The sequence below is a fragment of the Kogia breviceps genome, chromosome 8 (assembly GCF_026419965.1).
Source record: "Kogia breviceps isolate mKogBre1 chromosome 8, mKogBre1 haplotype 1, whole genome shotgun sequence".
NCBI classification, from domain to species: Eukaryota; Metazoa; Chordata; class Mammalia; order Artiodactyla; family Physeteridae; genus Kogia; species Kogia breviceps.
In genome coordinates, this window is record NC_081317.1 from 7,822,533 (window position 1) to 7,843,691 (window position 21,159).

The window sequence follows — 21,159 nt, forward strand, 5'->3', positions numbered from 1 at the left end:
GGGGTGCTCTGGCTTATCCCTACCATGGTATAGGGCTCAGAGAGGGGCAGGGACTGACTCAAGGGCACACAGCAGGACTCTGGACTCTCCGGCCCCACTCGCACTTTGCTCAGGTTGTACGATGCATCCTCCCTAAAAATGCATCTCTACCAGCCTTGGGAGGCAGAGGCATGGCCCAAAGGCCTGGCTGGGCCCTCTGGGTGGTTGGTCACAGCAACCACGGCTTAGTGTCAGGCATGGGCGTGATGAACCCATTTGCTAGGTGAGGAAACTGGGGTTCAGAGAAGTCAGGGTCAGTAGCTGAGCTGAGACTGGCACCGAAACCTGTGCTCCTGGCCAGCACAACAGGGTAGGGGGGCAGGGAGGAGGCGGCAGCGCTGACCACAGCTGTCCTGCCCTTGGTTGCGCAGACAAAGGCCTCGTCCTGCCCGCCGTGCTGGGCATCACCTTTGGTGCCTTCCTCATCGGGGCCCTGCTCACCGCCGCGCTCTGGTACATCTACCTGCACACGCGTGAGTATCCCAGGCCCCCACGATGAGCGCTCAGGACCCCTCCACCACCACCTGGGGGAGCCCGGCGAAGCCTCTGGGGGAGTGGGGAGCCCCGGCCGGGGCCCTGACCTCCGCCCCTGCCCCCAGGTCACCCCGGCAAGCGGGAGCCCGTGGTGGCGGTGGCTGCCCCGGCCTCCTCGGAGAGCGGCAGTACCAACCACAGCATCGGGAGCACACAGAGCACCCCCTGCTCCACCAGCAGCGTGGCGTAGCGCCCAGCCTGGAGCCCCGGGGGCCGCCCGGCCAGCCCCCTGCTCCACCAGCAGCGTGGCGTAGCGCCCAGCCTGGAGCCCTGGGGGCCGCCCGGCCAGCCCCCTGCTCCACCAGCAGCGTGGCGTAGCGCCCAGCCTGGAGCCCCGGGGGCCGCCCGGCCAGCCCCCTGCTCCACCAGCAGCGTGGCGTAGCGCCCAGCCTGGAGCCCCGGGGGCCGCCCGGCCAGCCCCCTGCTCCACCAGCAGCGTGGCGTAGCGCCCAGCCTGGAGCCCTGGGGGCCGCCCGGCCAGCCCCTGCCTAACGGGAGAGACTGAGCGGCCACCAGCTGGGAACCAATGGCCATGAACTTATCCTGGGACCCCAGCCCCTCCACTCGAGCAAGGATGGACAAGGCCCTCTGTGCCCGCCCCTCCTGCCTCCCTCTCCAAGGCCTGCCGCCAGTGGGGGCACCAGCTTGGAACACCTTGGGGTCCCCCCACCCCACCACGAACCTTCAAACCCAGTGGGCCTGGGGTACGGCTGCCCAGGACCACGGAGAGAGAGTCCGCTGCGCTATATGTCCACATTGCTGTAGAAACCCAAGGCCCTGTAGTTTTAACCTGGATCCAGTACTCGGTGACATGGGCTGGGCAGGAAGGAGCTGAGAACTCCAAAACGGACTCAGCCCAGCCCACCCAGGCTGACAGCGCCTCCTCCACGGAAACAGCCAGCCCAGAGCCACCTGGACCTGCTCCCTTCGGCCTCTACATCTGGACTGGCCCAACTTTGGCGGGGGAAACAGAAGCCTAGCGGGGCCCAGCCTGGAAGTGGATGGGGGAGCCTAGCTCCTCCCTGCAACTGTCACACAGAGACCCCCCCCGCCACCCGCGGGCAGCCAGGCTGCCTGCCCTGGGCCCACCCCTATATACTCACCACCAATAAATCAGACCATGAAACCAGTGCTGGGCTGGGCTGAGAGAACGAGAGTGACACCTAAACTGGGGGTGGGGGGTGCGACAGTTCTGGGTTCAAATCCTGGACCTGCCACTTATTGGCTGTGTGACTGTAGGCAGGTCCCATGGCTTTAAGCCAGGCGCAGTTCCCTTATCTGTAAAACGGGTATGAGAATTTTCGAGCACAAGGTCTCTCTGTGAGGAGGTCTGCAAACTGGTGCATGGCACATGGTCAGTGGATATCAGTCCATTCTTCTCATTTCACAGACAGGCCACCTGAGGCTCATAGGGAGGGGGGGACTTGTCCCAGGCCACAAAGCCCAGGCTCCTCCTACACAACCCAGTTCCTGTACCAGCTGTAGCCCCCACCCCCCTATTGTCTGCTGAGGGAGCTAGAGGTCAAGAGTCAATCAAATGTTCAGCCAATGCTCTTTTTAAAAAAAAAAAAGTTAAAGGCTTTAAATCACTCCAGCCACCCTCTGCCCCCAGGGGGCCCCAGGCAAGAACCCTCTCCTCTCCCAGAAGGCCACTGGGAGGAGGAAATCTATCAACCAGCAGCCACTATCCAGCAGGACCCCAGGCTAGGTCAGGCAGCTTACACGATAGGCTGCGCCTGAGGCAGGAAGCAGACAGGGTGGGAGGGGAGGTGGGCTGGAGGGTCAGGTCTACTACAACAGCCAGAGAACTAGGAAGGAGAGGCCAAGGGCACCTGAGGCTCAGAGACACATCTCAGCTGCCTGCCCCCAGCCCTCTATTTCACCACCGCCCAGAGCCCAAGTCCCTGGGGCCAGTCTAGACAGAATCAGGAAGGCACGAAAAGCACGTAATTTAGTTCGTGGCGAAATGCAGGGCAGGTGTGGGGGAACCCCACCTCCAACCCCACCGCCTCGGCTACTGGGACAGGGAGGGCTCCAGCAGCTTCAGCACGCCGCCCACCAGGTGCAGGCTGCCTGTGACCAGCACATGGATGGCAGCAGCCTCCTGGAGGACGATGGCCCCACTGCCGGCCACAGGGTGGGCAAAGAGGACCCGCGGGGGACTGGGTGGCTGAAAGACAGGGTCCCGGCCTTGGCTGATCCACTGCAAGGCGTGGGAAATGCAGCTGAAGACGAGGGAGCTGGTGCTGTGGGTGTGGGTGTGGGCTGGGCGGGGTGCCAGCAGCAGGGGTGCAGGCCCACCAGGCTCCGGGCTGGCCTGGTCCTCGTGCAGGCGGCTCCAGTGTTGCTGGTGAGCAAGGCAGCGGAGCAGCACCTGGTCCAGGGTCACTGTGAAGTTCTGTTGGTCTGCGGGGCACAGGGACGGGCGCATCAGCGAGGCAGCCGAGGGTCGGGGAGGGGGAAGCACGCTGTGGGCACCGGCGCGACGCCAGGCTTTATACAAGCATCATCCGTCCTTACAGTGGGTGCTATGAGGAAACGGGGGCCCAGGAAGTTCAGCGATTGCCCATCGACACAGAGCCGGGGAGAAACAGGGCCAGGCAGTTTAGCTTCAAAGCTGGGGCTTCGGCCTACCAAGCGCATCTTTCTGCCCTAGCCTTGCTGCCTTCATCTGTAAAACGGCCAGGGTCCATCACCAGGTGGGTATAAGTACTTCTACAAATGCAGACTCCCGGACTGTCCCCACACAGTCCGATGTGAGGCCTCGGGATCTGTATTTTTTAGATTATCTCAAAAAGAATTTTAACATGATCCACAGTAAAAAATACATTTTACAGTGGCAACCCAGTACTCCCATACGTGCACATATATACTTGGAACAGAATCTTCCTCAAATAATACCTACCCTTAACTTTGTGCAAGACACACTAACACTCGCTTCTCTATCCTATTTTATTGAAAATTGAAAATGCTGGTTGAGACCCACTAAACTGATTTCAAGAACCATCACTGGGTTGTAACCTGCATTTTGAAAAATAGTTTCACCGACAATTCTTTTTTCAGTATTGCAGTCACATGCAAAATTCAAAATGTACCAAAGGGTATTTATTCATACGATAAAACAAATCTAGTTCCTACCCAAGACCTTCAGTTCAAAAGCTCTCACGGTCACCAACAGAGCAATCCACCTCAGGGCCCTCCGCCCCCTGCCCGCCGGACGGACCGTGCCTGTCACCTCTCACCTGCATTGTCCGTGGACGACACCTCTGTCAGGTTAGGGCAGAAAATGGTATAGTCAAACTGGCAGGGCTAGAAGGCCAAGGGGAGAAGCTCAGTGTCAGAGCCCTGAGAGGATGCCCCCTATCTCAACTTCCACACGGCACCCCCGGAGTCCACGTACACGTCCCCATCTCTGGAGATGCCCCCCCACCAGCTGAACTGGAGTGATGCTGCATAAACCGAGCCACAACACTTCCATGCCCCCCATCTACCTCAATATACCCTGCCGGGCCTGTGGCCTGGGCAGCATGGCCCAACACAGATGGGGAGACAGAGGCTGGAGCGGGGGGGGCTGCATTTGCTCAAGGTGACCCAGCTACTGAGCGCAAAGGATCGAGGTTCTGGATATGAAGAACAGCCTCAGCATCCTGGTCTGTGAAATGGGAAACGGTCACTAGGAACCATTTCAGCCCCGACAGTCTAGGGCAGGCTCAGTTTCCTTGGGCAGAGAAGGGCCCCTCCCTATATGCCTTATAGCCCAGTGACTCCTTAAACGAAACTTTAGAAGCAGGTATCCTCGTAGCAGCCCTGTTCTCTGGAGAGGCAAACTGAGGCTCAGGGCAATGCCATCTCTTATCCAGGGTCATTGCTAGCAGCTAAAAGGGCCTGACAAGTGAATCCAGAGCCTGCACCTTACACCACTTACCTGGTCCTCACTGTAATCCTGGGCTTGAGTGTGGCCATGGAGGAGAATGAGGACAATGACCTGTGACTTGACTTCCCCGTGCCCAGTGCTTTCACATTTAATCCTCAGTACAATTCAGGGGGGGAGAGGAAAAATCACTCCCATTCTACAGTTGAGGAAACAGAGGCTCAGGGATGAAGGCACCGCTGCTGGGGGTCAAAGCCAGAACCAGGGCTGGGTTGCCTGCTGTCCATCCCCCAGCCAGTCCCTCACCTGCAGCAGCTTCAGCAGGGCCGCGGAATCCCGGTCCCCAGTGGAGTTGAAGAGCAAGACACGCACCTCAGACCCGCTGCGTGAGTGGTGAGGAGCGGGGGGGGGGGGAAGGGTCGGGTCAGAGCGGCGCCTCCCACCCCTTCTCCGCGGGCCCCGCCCCATCCTTCCTCCAAAAACTTCCCTCCTCCCTACTGTCCCAGTCCGACCCCGTCCCTGCGACCCGCCCCATCCTTCCCCGAGGCCCCGCCCCTCCCCACTGGCCCAGTCCTGCCCGGGGCCCCGCTCCATCCTTCCTCAAGGTTCCTCTCCTCTCCATTGGCCAAGTCCCGCCCCCGTCCCCGGGTCCCGCCCCATCCTTACCCGAGGTCCCGCCCCAGCCCCGCCTCTGTCCGCAGCTCACCCGCCCGGCCTCTCGCGGCTGTGCAGCGCCTGGCGGAACCAGCGCACGCAGGCCTGCATGCTGCTGGTGGTGTGCGCGCCGTCCAGGTACCAAGTGAGGGGGCCCCGCCGCAGCAACTGCGTCCGGCCCGGCCACTCCGTGTCCCGAAGCCCTGGGGGAGGGGAGCAAGGCAGTCCTCCAGCGGCAGCCGCGAGGCTGCCCTTCTACATCCTCCCACTCCAGTCCTCGACTCGCACACACTACCCGCCCGTACAGCCCCCGCTGCTGGCCGCTCTGACAGCCCAGGAGCCTCTTACTGGGCACTAGCCACTGGGATCAGCTCTTCGGCTGCCTCATCTGGTGGAATCATCCAGGCGGCCCTGAGAGGGGGCATGCTATCATATATCAGTCCCAAGTTTCAGGCAGAGAACCCTTAGCTCAGAGAGATTAGGTCACAGAGCAAGTGACACTTGGGCTGGGATGTAATCCACCTAGCTCCAGGACTGTGTCATGGCCCTGACCTGGAGCCTGGCACACAGTGGGCACACTGGAACCAACTGCTGAAGGGGCTTAACAGCCACGAGGACCTACTGTGTGCTGAAGGCTTTGGGGGCAAGCAAGAAGCCTGACAATATCACCATCCTCAAGAACCTCATGGTCTTATGATGATGATGACAAGGATGGTAGTGTGGCAGCTACCAGTGGCCGGGCGCTTTATCCCATATCTGCCGGGCTCTGGACTCAGTCCCTTAGTGATGTCACCTCACAGTGGGCCCTATCATCATCTCATTTGGCAGGTGGGGAAATGGGCTCAGAAAGAGTTCATGAACTCAAGGTGTGGGAAGCTCACTGACTTCAGTCCTTTCTCTTAAGGCACCATCTTGAACTGTCCCCACCTCTCAGGAGACCAAAAGAAACATCTGAAGCAGCCTGGCTGGGCAGGAAGAAGGTCCAACTCACCATGCTGCATGTGGGCTGAGGGCTGGAACACAGGTGCCAGGGGCAGCTGCCCCAGGAGGCTTGGCCTGGATGCTTTCAGCTCTCCAGTATCTGGGCAGTGGAGGGGAGGGAAGGGAGAGGGAGGGCTGTGTGGGACTCAGTGTACTCAGGCCTCACCTAAGGGCCCTCAGAGGCAGCTTCCACATGTCCCCTGCCCACCCACTCACCTGCCCACTTACCCCGGTAGCCCTTTTGCTGCAGCCAGCAGTGAGCCAGCTGCAAGGCCAAGGCGGCATTGGACCTCTGGTGCTCCCCCTCCAGGCCCAGGGTCAGCAGTGGCCCCCCTTCCTCCAGGGCTTCTAGTGGTGGGCACAGGTAGAGGGGACACTGCAGAGGAGATGGGCAGCAGCTGGTCAGGGGAGCTGCTGCTGCCTCCTCGGCCAGCAGGCCCTCCCCGATGCCATCAGCCCTTCCATCTTTCCCCATCAGCCACAACCCACCACGTCCTGTTCCTAGAACCGAGATGTCCTCCAGCTGGACGAGCACAGATGAGCAAACTGAGGCCCCAAAGGATAAAGTACCTCCCCAGTCAGCCACCACCCCCCCCAGCTGTCCCAATCAGACTCACTGAGATCTGCTGAGCGCGGTCCCTCAGCACTGCCAGGGGCCCGTCAGGCTGGGGCACGGTGAAGGCGGGGGCGCCACACTGTGGACGCCACGGAGAGTGAGCCCAGCGCCCTCCATCTCCCATCACTGGCCCCCACATGCCTGGTTCTGGGTGGCCCACTCAGCCCTCCCCCGCATCAAACCTTTGGGAACCCCTCGATGGGGAAACTAAGGCCAGAGATGGGGCTCAACTTGTTCCAGTGCCATGCAGAGCTGGGACGAGAAGCCAGACCCCACTGATGCCCGAGACCTCGTCCTGAGTCAGGAGGATACAGATGACCCTGCCCCCCCCACCCCCACTTCCCTGAATCTTGGGGCCCAGGCCATCCATGTACCTCCCTCCCCAGGGCTGCCTGGTCACCTTAAAAATGCCCCCTTTCTGCCATGCGATCTTCTCCATCGTGTCCCCCAGAAGGCCAGTGTGGTCGATGCCAAGAGACGAGACCCCACACACCACAGGCTTCCTGGGGGGGATGAAAGAGCCATGATGCCCTTGCCCCCGGCCACCGGGCTTCCGGCCACCATCCCTCTCCTCAAGCCGCTCCCCCTCACTTGATGATGTTGGTGCAGTCGTAAGCCCCGCCGATGCCCACTTCCATCACTGCCAGGTCCACCTGAAGAGGATCAGAGGGCATGGCAGGGGGTACAGGGGCTCCCGGATGCCACACGGGAGCCCCTGGTCTGCCGAGATTCCCCTTCCCAAGGCCTGGAACACAGGGCTCTGGGGAGTGGTGGGCACACACACCTTCTCTTGGAGGAAGACGTGGAAAGCCATGAGTGTGAGGAAGCGGAAGTAGCCAGGCATGGAGACGCAGCTGCCGCCATCCTGTGGGCACGGTCACATCAGAGCTCGGGGCCCCTGCAGCCTCTGCCCTGGGGAAGGTGGTGTCCCGGGACGTGCAGTGCCCTCTGGGTCTATCCACCCACTCCGGGCCCCTTACCCTGCCCACCCACCAGCCCTCTGGCACGGGCACCTTGGTCTCCTCCAGCCGGTGGTAGAGGCGCCAGAAGTGCTTGGTGAAGAGCTCGGGGCTTATGGGCTGCCCATTGATTCGGATCCGCTCACGCACCTGCACCAGGTGGGGAGAGCTGCCGAGAGACCTAGGGTCATCAGGACTCCCTTCCCAAGACCCCCAGGCTGTCTCCCTCCCCACGGTCAGACCTGTCTTTCAGAAAAACGAATCTAACTATGTCACTGCCCGGCTGAAAACCCTTCTGTCGCTTCCCCCCTGCCCTTTAGAGACTCCCAGCTCCTCATCTCAGCCTACCAGGCCCCGGCGGGTCTGATGCCACTGGCCTCGCCTCTCACACATCCCTTGGTAGTTCCCTGTGCCCCAGCCCCTCTGGACTATTATTACTTCCTCCAGCTCCCCACCCGCCAAATTTCCTGTCTCCAGGCCTATACACATGTCCACTCCACAGGTCTCAACTAAGACGGCTCCTCCAAAAAAGAGAAAGGACCCCGCCCCACCAAGACTGCTCAGACATGCTCTCCGGGCTCCCACAGCCCCCCATGCTTCCCCATCCCACATCGATCAGTCACTCGGCCAACATCTGCCCCCATAATGTCTGTCTTCCTGCGCTTGAGGGCAAGGCCCCACCTGCTGTGTTCAAGCTGCATCCCCAGCCTGGCCCATGAGGCCACATGGGCCCAAGTCAAAGGCTGGGTTTTTACCCCAAACATTATTTTGGAAGAGAGATTGTTGGCTTATATTTAAATCCTCGAGGGCCCTCTGGTATTATGAATCTACTCCATTTCTTTAATTTGAATGAAGAACTGCTGAGGGAAAACACATTGGTCTGAAATGACCTCAGTCGGCAGGTTTCAGATGTTTACAGAGGTCACTTGATGGAACTGGTAAAATAAAAGGAGGCCAAAATCTTGAACGCCCCAAGCTTCAGGACCAAATCCTGAGCAACCTGCCATCATGTGGGTCCCACTGCTCTACCGGTGACAGGCTTAAGAAGGCACGTACAGCTCCAGGGAAGAGAGACCCATGTCTAATCACCCTGCGCCCCCATCCTCTGGTGTGAGTTTAGATGCCTGAGTGCAACCAAGAGGGGGTGCTGCCTGGAGGGCAGCAGCTGAGGCTGGCACAGCGGAAGGGCTCCCTTCCGCTGCCCACCTGGGAGGCCTCAACAGAGTTGTTGCTTATTGTTTAAGCCCTTACTAGCCTGGTTTTCTGCTCCTTATGGCAAAGGTGCCCTAGTTGATAAATATTTCTACGTGATTTAAAAACTGTATAAGGAATTTAAGTTAATAAAAAGATATCTGAGGGACTTCCTTGGTGGTCCGGTGGTTAAGACTCTGCACTTCCAAAGCAGGGGGCACGGGTTCGATCCCTGGTTGGGGAATTAAGATCCCACATGCCGCTAAGCGTGGCCAAATAATAACTAAATAAAAAGATAACTAACTGACTATTCCAGCTGTGTATTTCGTTTATCCATTCAAGTTGCTGCCCCCCTCCCTAATTTCTTTCTGTTATGAAAATTAAAGATTGCCATAAACTTGGGCTAACTGGTAAATGCTAATTGAGTGTTTGCTGAATGAATGAACACTAGGCAGAGAGACATGCAGCTGAGCTGCTGGGGGTGACCCTGGCCCCGAGGTGCTGGCTGGTTCCAGAGCCCCCCAGAGAGCTAGGAGACACCACATCCCACTGTACCTCAGTACCTAAAGAATCCCGTCTTCAGGCCATAGCTTCGGAGGATACGTTCAGTGAAGGCACAGGTGGAGCCCTAGAAAGAAAAGGTCTTGTCTGGGAAGGTCCCCCCACCCCAGCCCACCGAGTGCACGTCCTACCCCCCCGGGTCCTGTGGCTCACCTTCCCCTTGGTCCCAGTGACATGGATGATATTCAGTTGGTCCAAGTCCTCCACCTAGGACAGACGGACAAGGCCCCCGCCTCAGCCACAGGACTCATAGACAGATGGGAATGGGGGGTGGTCAGAGGCCCTCCCCACCTTACCTGCAGCCCGCTCCGTGCCAAGTACAGCTTCATGGCTTCCAGTTGCTTCTGGGGGTCACCCCGCTGGCGCTTCACCTGCTCCAGGTAGTTGGCATTGGTCTGCAGGGTGTTGAGTGTGCGCACGGCATCCTGGCAATGAGTGCCCAGGTAGTAGGTCAAGGCTCATTAGGGATCCACAGGGACAGAGGAACCCAGCATACCAGTGGCCAGGCCAGGGCCCAGGCCGGCCATGCCAGCCCTGTTTCCCCAGCCTAGAAGTTAGGCACCAGTGAGAAAGAAGTGGCATCTTTCCAGTTCTAGCAGAAATGGGAGCCTGGGGCGGTTCAGACCCACCCAGGGAGTGCCAGGCAAAGCAGGCAAAATGACTAAGGGGACCATCCTCGCTTCCTGTTCGGCCTCCCCAGGCTTCACGCTCAGGCTTTTGCCCTCATTCTCTCCATGGTCCACCACTCTACTGGGCCCCTCTTAGGGCAGGGCCAGAACTATAGAAGGCTGGGGTCTTAGAACGGAAGGAATTAGAACTAGGAGTTCCTGGAGGTTTCCATGCCCAGGACTTGGCATTAAGGATTGGGGTACCATATTCTGACCCAGAGAAGAGTTGGCTCGAAGCAACCAGATGGGGAAGAGGAGTCTCAGCGGGAGGAAGGGTGTGCCAGGGCCACTCAGACAAGAAAGCAAGTAGGTATAACCTCAGGACTATACTATATACTTCCATTTGGGGGGTGGGGTGGAAGTGGGGGTGATGTTTATTTCCCCTCAGGGCCTCAGTGGCTGGTTGGAGGACCCACTCTCTTCACACTGGTGCCACCTGCCTGGCCAGCATCAGTTTCTGGTCTCAGGCAACTGGCCCCTGGCACAGAGCCAGGAGGAAGCTTTCTGTTTTCCAGATTCTTGCACCACCCCCACTGACCCGAGTCCTGCCTGCTCCCCAATTCCAGGCACTTGGATCTTCATCTCCTGAATCCTAGAGACGCCAACCCAGACCTATACTCTGAATCTCCCAAGTCTGAACTCCTGAATCCCTTTCCCCTCCCCCAACCCAACTGCTGGTTCTGAGTCCGGAGACACTGGAACTCCAGAACCTCAGCTGAGCCACTGGATCTCTTGGTCCTATCACACGGCGTCCCTTCCCACTCTCTAACGCGGTACACTTCAGCCTCAGAATTCCCAAATCCGGTACCCCGGGTCCAACTTCCTGGTGCCTGTCCCCACCTCCGGAATCCAGGATGTCCCCGCCCCCACGAGTCCCCCAGTCCCAGGCTCCTGGCCCCTCTCTCAGCTGGCGGAGGCCAAACGCCAAGCGCCTCAGGCCCGGCTCACGTGTCATTGCAGGACCTCCCTCCAATACCTGATACTCCATGCCGGGCTCCTGCGGCGCAGGCCATGCGCTCAATACTCGCCTCGCTGCGACCCCGGTTGTTGCACCACGCGAAGAAACCGCTGCCAGGAAGAGAGCCGAGCGCAGGTGGCAGCGTGCCCGCGACATAGTAGAGATGCAAACGGCGGCACGCTAGGCCCGGACGGAATACGCCACGCCCCTCTCCTGGCCCCGCCCCCGACTCGCCTCCGCCCTCCGCCACTCAGCGTTGCCCAACGAGCCCACCGGCACCAATAAGAATCTGCGGGACGCCATCCTTGTGAGGGGCAGGTCCTGGGGCGGGGCGGAGAGCTTCATTCATGTTTATGAGGGGCACGGTCCCGAGAGAGTCCTCTGCCTTAGAGAAATAAGCGCTCCTTTCGTCATCATCCTCTCAAGGACCCGACTGCGCCCCCCAAATTAGCCAGTCCCAGTCAGCAGACCTGCTCCAGGCCAGAACCAGCTTCGAGCCGGGATAGAATGACAGAACTGGCGGACACCTTAGGGAGGTCGGTGAATCCTGGCCCCCAAACGTCCCGATCCAACGCAGAGACCCAGGGCGGCGGGGGAGAGGCCTCTGCTCTGTCGAATCTGAGAGCTCGCTTGTGGGGCAATAGGCCAAAAACCAGGCACCTACGCTACTGGGGCCCCTAACCGTTCCTGGGCAGCCTGGGAAGGCTTCCTGGAAGAGGCGACATCCTGGCCTCACGAGGCCTGGAGATGGAGCGCAGTCAGAGAGCCCTGGGATGACAGGATGCCAGATCCAGCAGGACCTTGTAGCCCTATAAGAAATTTGATTACATTTAGATGACAATAAAATGGTTCTAAGGAGGGATGACAAGATCAGATTTGTCATCTGATCAAATGGAATGGATGGCAGAGCCACCCACGGAGGGGGCAATAATCTGTCCTACCTGGGGGTGGAAGACTCCCATTTGTTTTCAAAAGTTTTCAGAACTTTTTCTGTCTATGACCTTCTTGGCCCCAACAGCTAGCATGGAAAAAAGTAGTATGGAGATTCCCTTTCTACAGCTGAGATCTGGAAAGGTGTGTGTGTTTGCATGGAGGTGGGGGAATTGCTGCAAAAAGCCTCCAGAGAAGTTTCCTCAGATAAAAGGCAGTCCCTTAACAACTGATGGGGTTTCAGTACCAGTAGCGCCTCTCTCTTTCCTGCAGTCATTGGGGATAAATATTTATCAGAGATTGTTTGATTTTTTGAAATAAACAAATATGTTGAGAAGACTGTCATTGGCTGGACTTCCGCTTTTCATATCACTGCAGGGTGCCCCACCCCTGCCGCACGGGAGACAGACAAGTCCTTTTCTCTCTTAGTGTTCTTTTTAAAAAATCATTGAAACTTTCTTTATACATTGTAATTTAATAACTGAATAAAAAAAATCATAAAGAGGCTTTAAATGATTTCTCTTTTGCTTAACCCTCGCCCCCAACCTCCAACCCCGGTTCTCCTTTGGTAATTCTTACTGACAGCCAAGTGTGTGTCTCACGGTTGTCTGTGCTCATGAAATCCTGGACACACCTAGACATCTATAAGGCCTTGATCTTTTCTGTTTTTGGTTTTTGTTTTAGTTTTGGGGTTTTTTTTGGTGGCGGGGGGAGGTGGCGCGCCCCACCTGGCCTCCAGGATCTCAGTTCCTAGACCAGGGATTGAACCTAGGCCACGGCAGTGAAAGCATGGAATCCTAACCAGCAGACCACCAGGGAACTCCTTATAGGGCCTTGATGATGCAGACAACGAGATTTTTTTGCATCTTAACTTTCTTACTCAACAATAAGCTCATAGGGATCCCTCTAAGACACTTAACAAATAGTTAAGTAGCACCTTTCTGGGCCAGGCACTGTTTTAAACATATTCTACATAGTTGCTCATTTAATCAACAAAACTCTATGAAACGGGTGCTAGTATTATATCCTGTTTCACAAGTGAGGAAACTGAGACACAAAGGAATAAAGACACATGCTCAAGTCACAAACTCAAGCTTTGAACTCTGGCCCCAGAGTCCTTATTCCTAGCCTCTGTACCTCCTTCCTGCCGCCCTCCCCCACTGAGGGTGAGGGGGCGCTGCTAACTCTGCAGCAGTGGCTGTACCCTAATGCATCCCCTACTTGCCTGCAGTGTTCTGCCACAGTGGATAGCATCTACACCAGGGGCTTATATTTCTGCGGGGGTGAGATTGTGCAGAGGGGGACAGTTGGGTCCAGGGGTGTTTGCATTCCTTCCCGCCAACACTTGTAAACGTTGCAGCCCACCAGTTGTGTAGTGTGAGGAGAGCCCCTCTCTTCCAGAATGTCCCCCAGACGACTGGATGTAGAGTACCCTGTCATTTGTATTCTGTATTTCCCTGGCTGCAGTGAAACTGAGTATCTTTCCAGGCATTTATTTTAGTAAACTGCCTCTCACTCATCATTGGCCTACATGTATTTCCAACGTCTGTTCAGCACATTATTGTCAATTATAAAGCACTTTGGGTATCACAGATGTGAGTCCTCGGTTCTGTCCTCTATATGCGAAGTATTTTTTTCTTGATCTATTAGTGGCAGCCCTAGTTGATTCATTTGTAACAGCGGGTATTGGAGCTCTCAGCCATTCTTCTAAGAATAAGATCCCAGGGAAAATGAGATCCCGGGAGGGAGATTCCCTCCTCATTTGGATGATTTGGAAGCAAGTCTTCCAAAGTGCAAATCTGACCTTTTCATCCCTCCTTCGAACCATTTTATTGCCTTCTAAATGCAATTCAATTTCTTAATGGAAAATCCTGTTGCCTACTTTCCTGAATCTTGACTGATTTCTTTCCCTTTGTTCTGAGCAAAGCAGTCCTGTCAGTTCTCCCCTCTGACCTGATGCAGCCCTTCTCTACAGTGGGGTGAACTCAACAGTCCTAAAAAATCGTTGAACTGCACACCTCAGCTCAAGTTGGAAACTGAAATAGATGTAGAGACGCAGAAGGCAAGAAACAGCACAGAAAATTCCAGGGATCTTATCTGGTATCATCCCAGTTGTGCAGGAAATTATAACTGGTGACTGGAGCCTTGGCAAAGTCACCCAGTGGCCTTGGGCATGTCACCTGTCCCCTGGACCTCTGCTTCCTCCATGGTCTCCAAGGACAAAAATTTTTTTGGCCGTGCCGCGTGGCCTGCAGGATCTTGGCAGTGAAAGTGCTGAGTCCTAACCACTGGACCACCAGGGAATTCCCTCCAACGACAATTTTCGTAGCCAGTGACGCCAGGAAATTGAAAAGGGGAAGGGATAGAATAGATTTATTTTCTTTTCCTTACTTTTTATTTTGTTTTTATTCTAAATTTTTTTTTTGGATGGATGATACATCATATCATTCAAATAGTCAGAGGTACCAAAAAGGAACCCAGAGAAAAGCTTCCTTCACACCCCAGGTCTTAGCATCCTTATTCCCCTCCCCAAAAGCAAAGTTATGTTTCTTGTGATCTTTCCAGAGACATTTTATGCATTTATAAGCAAATACAAATATATTTTGATTTCCCTTTTATACTCAAAGATAGCAGCAGACTATATACATGAGTCTGCATTGTACTTTTTCCACATACCTTTATATCCTGGACCTTATTCTGGACTGTGTTGGCACATAAGAGCTGCCCCATTGGCGAATTTCTTTTTTCAAAGCTGCATAGTACTCCTTGCTGAAGAAGTACTGTCATGTATTTAGCCAGTCTCCTACAGATGGACATTTAGGTTTTCAATATTTTGCCATCACAAGCAATGCTACAATGGGTCACATCATTTCTTCCAAGTGTGAGCACATCTGATGGATACATTCCAGGAAATGCAATGGCTAGGTCAAAGGTGATTTGCATTTGACACTTTCATACAGATTGCCACGTTGTCCTCCAGAGGGACAGGACTGGTTTCCAACCCCTGCAGGGCATGGACCAGCTGCTGCTTCACCAACATACACTGTTAGCCAACTTTGATCTTGCCAAGTGCATAGGTGGAAAAATGGATTCTCAGGACAGTTATCATTTGCATTTATTTTATTGTGAAGGAGGGTGAGCATTTTTCTTATGTTTAAAAGTCATTTGTGGGCTTCCCTGGTGGCGCAGTGGTTGAGAGCCCGCCTGCCGATGCAGGGGACACGGATTCGTGCCCCGGTCCGGGAAGATCCCACGTGCCGCGGAGCGGCTGGGCCCGTGAGCCGTGGCCGCCGAGCCTGCGCGTCCGGAGCCTGCGCTCCGCAACGGGAGAGGCCACAACAGTGAGAGGCCCGCGTACCGCAAAAAAAAAAAAAAAAAAAAAAGTCATTTGTATTTCTTTAGCGGTCCACTCCTCTCTTTTGCATCATTGCTTTTTATTTGAAAAGCCACAGATGTTTGTAGAAGAAAATAGAGAAATATATAAAGGAGAAAACCAAAGGCATCTTAATAGGGCACCTGGAGAGCCACTGTTGGCCTTTTGGTGCCACAACCATTCTCCATAAAGAACAATAGAAACAAAGCCATTGTCTGGAGAGCAAAGAAAGGAAAACAAGGGCACAGAGAAACTGGCAAGCAGGCCAGTGTTCACCCACGTGAGGCAGGTCTGCAGGCATGTGTGGAGGGTAAGTGAGGGGCCAGGGCTCCTGCTTCAACCCACACCCTCCCAAAAGGAAAGGACGTGAATCCACCCATTCCCTCATCCATTCGATGAGAAATTGTCTCTATGCCAGACCTGGGCTGGGTGCTGGGGACACTGCGTTCTGGGGACAGATGACAAGGCTCTGCTCTTGGAGTGCCCTGTCCAGGGCGCAAGAGAATAGTAAAGAATGAAACTTGTGAAGAACGAATATTTGCAACACTGATTAGAGGCTGTAGGGCCAGGAGGCTGAGGCCCAGAGAGGGCCAGAGCCAGCTTGGGGCCACACAACAGGTCAGCAGAGGCACCACGCTGGGCTTTCTAAATTCAGGTCTGCCTGAGTTACTGCCCCCTCTCCTGCCTCAGCGTGACAGCTGGAAAGGACTTTAGAAACTGGCCTTGGCCTCTTCCACCTCCACCCAACATTCGTCTCTGCCTGAAACACCCTTCCCCTAAGCTCTTCCTCTTTGCTTTTTTGGGTGGGTTCTTTTAGCTATTATTAAGCACTTAGCCCTGTACTTGGCATTGCAATCTCTCTCTTTTTTTTAATAAATTTGTTTATTCTATTTATTTATTTTTGGCTGCGTTGGGTCTTCCTTGCTGCGCGCGGGCTTTCTCTAGTTGCCGCGAGCGGGGGCTACTCTTCGTTGTGGTGCGCGGGCTTCTCATTGCGGTGGCTTCTCTTGTTGCAGAGCACGGGCTCTAGGCGTGTGGGCTTCGGTAGTTGTGGCACGTGGGCCTAGTTGCTCCGAGGCATGTGGGATCTTCCCGGACCAGGGCTCGAACCCATGTCCCCTGCATCGGCAGGCGGATTCTCAACCACTGCACCACAGGGAAGCCCTGCAATCTCTTTTAAATCCTCACAAGGTTTGTACGAATTAGAGATTATCCCCACTTTACAGGTAGCGGAATGGAGGCTCACAGAGGGTAAGCAACTCACTCAGGGTGACACAGCCAGTATGCGGCAGAGCCAAGATACAAACCCAGGTTTTCTGGCTCTTACCCGTGCCCCTACTCTTACCACTTGTCTGGTCAATCTCTGCTCTCAATGAGCTGTGTGACCTTGGGCAATTCGCTTCCTCTCTCTGATCCTGACTCTCATTCTCCTCCTTGGCAGAACAAGGGTTGAAATGAGTTGTGTCCCAGGTCATAATTTCTAGCGGGGGTCTTGATGAGGACAAGAGCGTCCAAAGGCCACCGCGCTCCGGAGAGCCTGGACTAGAGGAGTCCTGCTGCCCCTTCGCCGCCCCCATCCAGGGTCCTGTGGAGACCAAGGGGGGTTCAAGCTCATAGGCAGGTTTACGCAGAAGCCTAGCATTCAGAAGGGAGGTACGTTTCTGATGGCCACACCAGGGTTCTGTCCCACCGATATACATAATGACTTCCCCACCTCTGAATATCAATTCATATCCAGTGACCTACAAGAAAACACTTTTCTGTCACTGGGTGAAAAGAAGCTTGCCTTAAACAGAATTCCATATCCTCAGCGGCACAGCCTCTCCTTATCCTTGCCCTGACTCTGGCTACAAAGGTGTTTGATGGATTTAGTTTATTAGGAGGGCAGCGAACCTTAAAAATGGGCCTCCCTTTGACCGTGCAATTGTATTTCTCAAAATGACCCTGAGGAAACAAACAATTGGGACTGTGCTCAGAACCCCATGTGCTCTGTTTATCACTCTCCAGTGGCAGGTGACACGGTTGGTGACCTGACAACGCCCTCCTTCCTGAAACCCTTTGTTCCCTGGGCTTCCCCGACACCTCCCTCCCCGATTCTCCTTCCTCCTTGCTGGGTGTGCCTTGCTGGCCCTGCCTTCTCCCTTCCAATCACCTCACCTTGGCGGCCAGGGGCTCACGCCTCTCTCCAAGGTGGTCCCTGCTGTCCTGGCTCTGTGATGATGTCTGACTTTCAAGTGTCCCTCTTCGCCGAACTACCGACATGAGCATCTGGTGACCTCCTGATGTCTGCAGGCACTGCCGCCTTCAAACCTGCTGCTCCCCACGCCTTCCCAGCACAGAGGACAGCTCCACCATCCACCTAGGGGCTCAAGTCTAAATTTGGGCCTCACCCTGGGTTTCCCTCCCCATCACCCCCGGGGCCCTCCAACCCCCCAGCCTCTCCAGCAGCCACTCCCATTCCCCCCAGTGGCATCTCAGGCTGCCACTGCACGTCTACCCTCTAGCCTCCTTGCTGCTGTTCCTCTCGACCCTTATAACCATAACCATTCTCCATCATTTTTAAAGAAACCCAGATCTCGTCTCTCCTGCTTCAAATCTTCCAGTGGATTCCGCACTTAGGATGAGGTCCAAACTTTTGATCTTACCATCTCTAACCATTGCCCCCCCCCAGCCCCGCTGCCCTCCTCTGATTCGCAACCACGCCAAGCTCGTGCCCACCTTTGTGAAAGTCCGCACCTAGCATTAAAAGTATGCATTTAGGGGGCTTCCCTGGTGGCGCAGTGGTTGAGAATCCGCCTGCCGATGCAGGAGACACGGGTTCGTGCCCCGGTCCGGGAAGATCCCACATGCCGCGGAGCGGCTGGGCCCGTGAGCCACGGCCGCCGAGCCTGCGCGTCCGGAGAGGCCACAGCAGTGAGAGGCCCGCGTACCGCAAATAAAAAAAAAAAAAAAAAAAAAAAAAAAAAAGGATGCATTTAATCCTCCCAACAGGTTTAGGAGTACTGCGATTATCCTCCTCGTGGAGATGGGAAACTGAGGCACAGAGAGGTTACGCAGCCAGCCAAAGGTCACACAGAGTGAATGCATGGCAGAGCCTCAGGGCCTTCGCACTGGGGTTCCTTCTTCCTGGAACGTTCTTCCCCTCAAAGTCCGCATGACGGATTCATGATCATTCCAGGTCTCGGCTCAAACGGCACCTTCTTGCCACATTCTTTTCACCATCTGCCCTCTTATACCTTTTGAATTTTGAACCACGTCATTGTATTAGCATTTCAAAATAAACGTTTTCTAAAAGAGTGTCATAAATCTCGATCTAAGAAGACTCTTAAGGGAACAAACCTGTTGACGAGACAGTATGGACAGTGGGATCCCATTTTTGGTAAAATAATTGCAATTTAGAAAACAGCCTGGGTGTTATCGCCCCAAATGGTCATGGTAATGAGCTCTGGGCGGTGAGGCTAGAGGTGCTTTTTTAATATAAACGTTTTTTTTTTCTTTTTTAAAAGTTTTATTTAGAGGTGACTTTTCTTTTTGGCCGCACTGCATGGCTTACAGGATCTTAGATCCCCAACTAGGGATTGAACCTGGGCCATGGTGCTGAGAGCTCCGAGTCCTAACCACGGGGCAGCCAGGGAATTCCCTGGAGGTGACTTTTACCTTCTTTTTACTTGTATGTATCTTATAGTTTCCCCCCGGGAACATGCATAAAGTGGGAAGAAGAATGAATGATTTCTTCCACACTGGGTGGCTGGCACTTCAGAGCTCTTCTTGACCAGCCCTCTCGGTCAGCAGTTGGGGACACTGAGGCCAGCAAGGGGCCCCAATTAATCTGGAAGCAGGTGTGGCTCCTGGGGTTCCCCTGGGGTCCCCACTCATGGCCAGGAAGGCCCTTTGGAGGGCACCGGACATGTGGCCTGGGCCTTGACGTGGGTCAGGTCACAGAAAGGTTGGTTTCAGTTCTGCCACCTCTCCGAGGGGTCTGAATGCTCTCCGAGCTGGCCGAGCCCTTCTCTGCTCAAACCTGAGAGCAGCTGTCTTACCCGTTTTCAGAGGGAAAAAAAAAAGTGTGGAATATTTTTTCTCAATTTTTTATCAAACTCTGCAACCACAATTGTCCTCAGCACCTGCTCCCTGGGGTATAAGATTTACTGAGCCTCCTCCTTGCCATTTTACAGGTGAGGAAACTGAGGACAAAAGGAGAGGAATCACCTGTGAAGGTCACCAACTAGCAAGTTGGTTCAAGGACTCAGCTCAGTTCCAGCTCCTTCTGCTTTTTTTTGTTGTTGTTTTTTGGTACGCGGGCCTCTCACTGCTGTGGCCTCTCCCGTTGCGGAGCACAGGCTCCGGACGCGCAGGCTCAGCGGCCATGGCTCACGGGCCCAGCCGCTCCGCGGCATGTGGGATCTTCCTGGACCGGGGCACGAACCCGCGTCCCCTGCATCGGCAGGCGGACTCTCAACCACTGCGCCACCAGGGAAGCCCCCCAGCTCCTTTTGATTACACATTTAGCGCCTCTGATCAAGCTGCGAATCCCTGGCTTTTTTTGTTTTTTGGTAATATGGATTTTCTTAAATAACAGTTAATGTGAGTTCTTTCTAGACAGCAGTGCTGTGCAGAGACATTTACGCACATATATTTCGTTTGATCATCACGCTCACCCTGTGAGGAAGGTTCTGTTCCGGGCAGGACCCATTCCTCAGGGGAGGCAACAAAGGTCTAACAGGGGAAGTGGCTTAGTCATTCACAGGGGTCTGTAACACCAAGCCCCACGCTGCACCCCGGACACCCCTGGAGCCCGCCCCCACCTGCCCTGTGCCCTTGGACGTGCCTGGTCATCTGGTCAGCTGGGCTCTGGCTTTGAGCCAGCTCTCAGTTCAGAGGGTGGCCCTGCTGGTGCTGAGCAGCACTGTGAAATGCCAATCCTCCCCAGCCCCTGGGGCCACCCTCAGTCCTTTCCCCCCTGGTGAGGGGGCCACACCATGTGACAGGTCACCTCACCTCTCTAGGGTCCTGGCCTCTAGAGTGAGGGGGCCTGGATGACCTTGCAGAGGTCACAGCTCCCAAACCCTGGCTTCTGGGGCTGCCCTTCCTCTGCTGCTAGGCTGTCACGAGGTCTGGGGAGAAGTGGCCCTTCGGGCGTGCAGCCCCTGGGGACGCTGGCTGAGCTGCTGCAGGGCCTCGGACGGCCATCCCGAGGGGGAGGGAGGCACCGTCTCGTGGTGCCCATTCTACAGAGGAGGAAACCAAGGCTTGGTGAGGCTAAGCAACTTGTCTAGTGGCTGACAGAGCCTAGACTCTTGTAGCCCAGCCCGGGGTTCCCATCTCCAGCTCTGGCCGGTCTCCTCCGGGGACTGGCTCTGCAGCTTCCCAGCTGGCGGGCCTCGGCCTCGGCCAGTCTCCTCGCCCCCCCCCGAAACCCTGTTTCCTCATCTGTGAAGTGGGTGGACCCAGTCCTCCCCGCCTCAGGGGCCGGAGGAGGTGAATGAGGGAGGGCTGGGCCCAGAGCACAGAGCAAGTCTCCACACGTGAGCGACGTGAGGAATCTTGAACAGGCCGAGTCCTTAAATGCTCTTAACCGCACCTTCCACGTCTATGAAATGCAGATAATTATGGTCTCAGATCCATGAAACGCAGACCACGATGGGCACAGGGCCCAGCAGGGAGTAAGCACTTTGATCAATGTTGCCCTTATTATTATTATTATCATCAAAACGGAGCTAACAGCCCTTCCTCACAGAGCTATCAGGAGAGTTAAATCAGAAGAGAACCGGTGTGTAAACAAACGGGTCCTGGCACGCAGGAGCACCCCTGAGATGGCCTCTGC

At 55.5% G+C, this 21,159-nt stretch overlaps 2 protein-coding genes across 6 annotated transcripts in view; one reads left to right on the forward strand and one right to left on the reverse strand.

The window, feature by feature from the left end:
• Positions 1-1,702, forward strand: part of ENG (endoglin) — a 31,683-nt gene extending 29,981 nt beyond the window's left edge. For 2 of the 3 annotated variants that reach the window (XM_067040664.1, XM_067040663.1), the window contains exons 12-13: positions 411-512; positions 639-855. In XM_067040664.1, the coding sequence (XP_066896765.1) occupies positions 411-512; positions 639-763 (227 nt within the window). In that variant the 3' untranslated portion in view covers positions 764-855. Of the gene's footprint in view, positions 1-410; positions 513-638 lie in introns of all 3 variants that reach the window. The other variant, XM_059072589.2, reaches the window with a different exon arrangement.
• A 411-nt stretch (positions 1,703-2,113) lies between these two features.
• On the reverse strand, positions 2,114-11,257 carry FPGS (folylpolyglutamate synthase). 3 transcript variants are annotated; one of them, XR_010841849.1, is made up of 16 exons: positions 11,051-11,239; positions 9,703-9,831; positions 9,560-9,613; positions 9,409-9,473; positions 7,709-7,823; positions 7,480-7,560; positions 7,287-7,348; positions 7,096-7,198; positions 6,697-6,774; positions 6,308-6,455; positions 6,090-6,179; positions 5,151-5,301; positions 4,751-4,826; positions 4,499-4,643; positions 3,816-3,882; positions 2,114-2,979 (listed from the first exon to the last, which is right to left on the reverse strand). XR_010841849.1 is itself a non-coding variant. In XM_059072599.2 (15 exons), the coding sequence occupies exons 1-15, from the start codon at positions 11,186-11,188 to the stop codon at positions 2,588-2,590; spliced, it is 1,749 nt and encodes a 582-aa protein (XP_058928582.1). In that variant the 5' UTR covers positions 11,189-11,257; the 3' UTR covers positions 2,114-2,587. The 3 variants fall into 3 exon arrangements, 2 of the variants coding, with proteins under 2 accessions (XP_058928582.1, XP_058928583.1); XM_059072599.2 differs by lacking the exon at positions 4,499-4,643 and having other exon boundaries at positions 11,051-11,257; XM_059072600.2 differs by lacking the exons at positions 4,499-4,643; positions 7,480-7,560.
• Between the last annotated feature and the right edge of the window lie 9,902 nt (positions 11,258-21,159).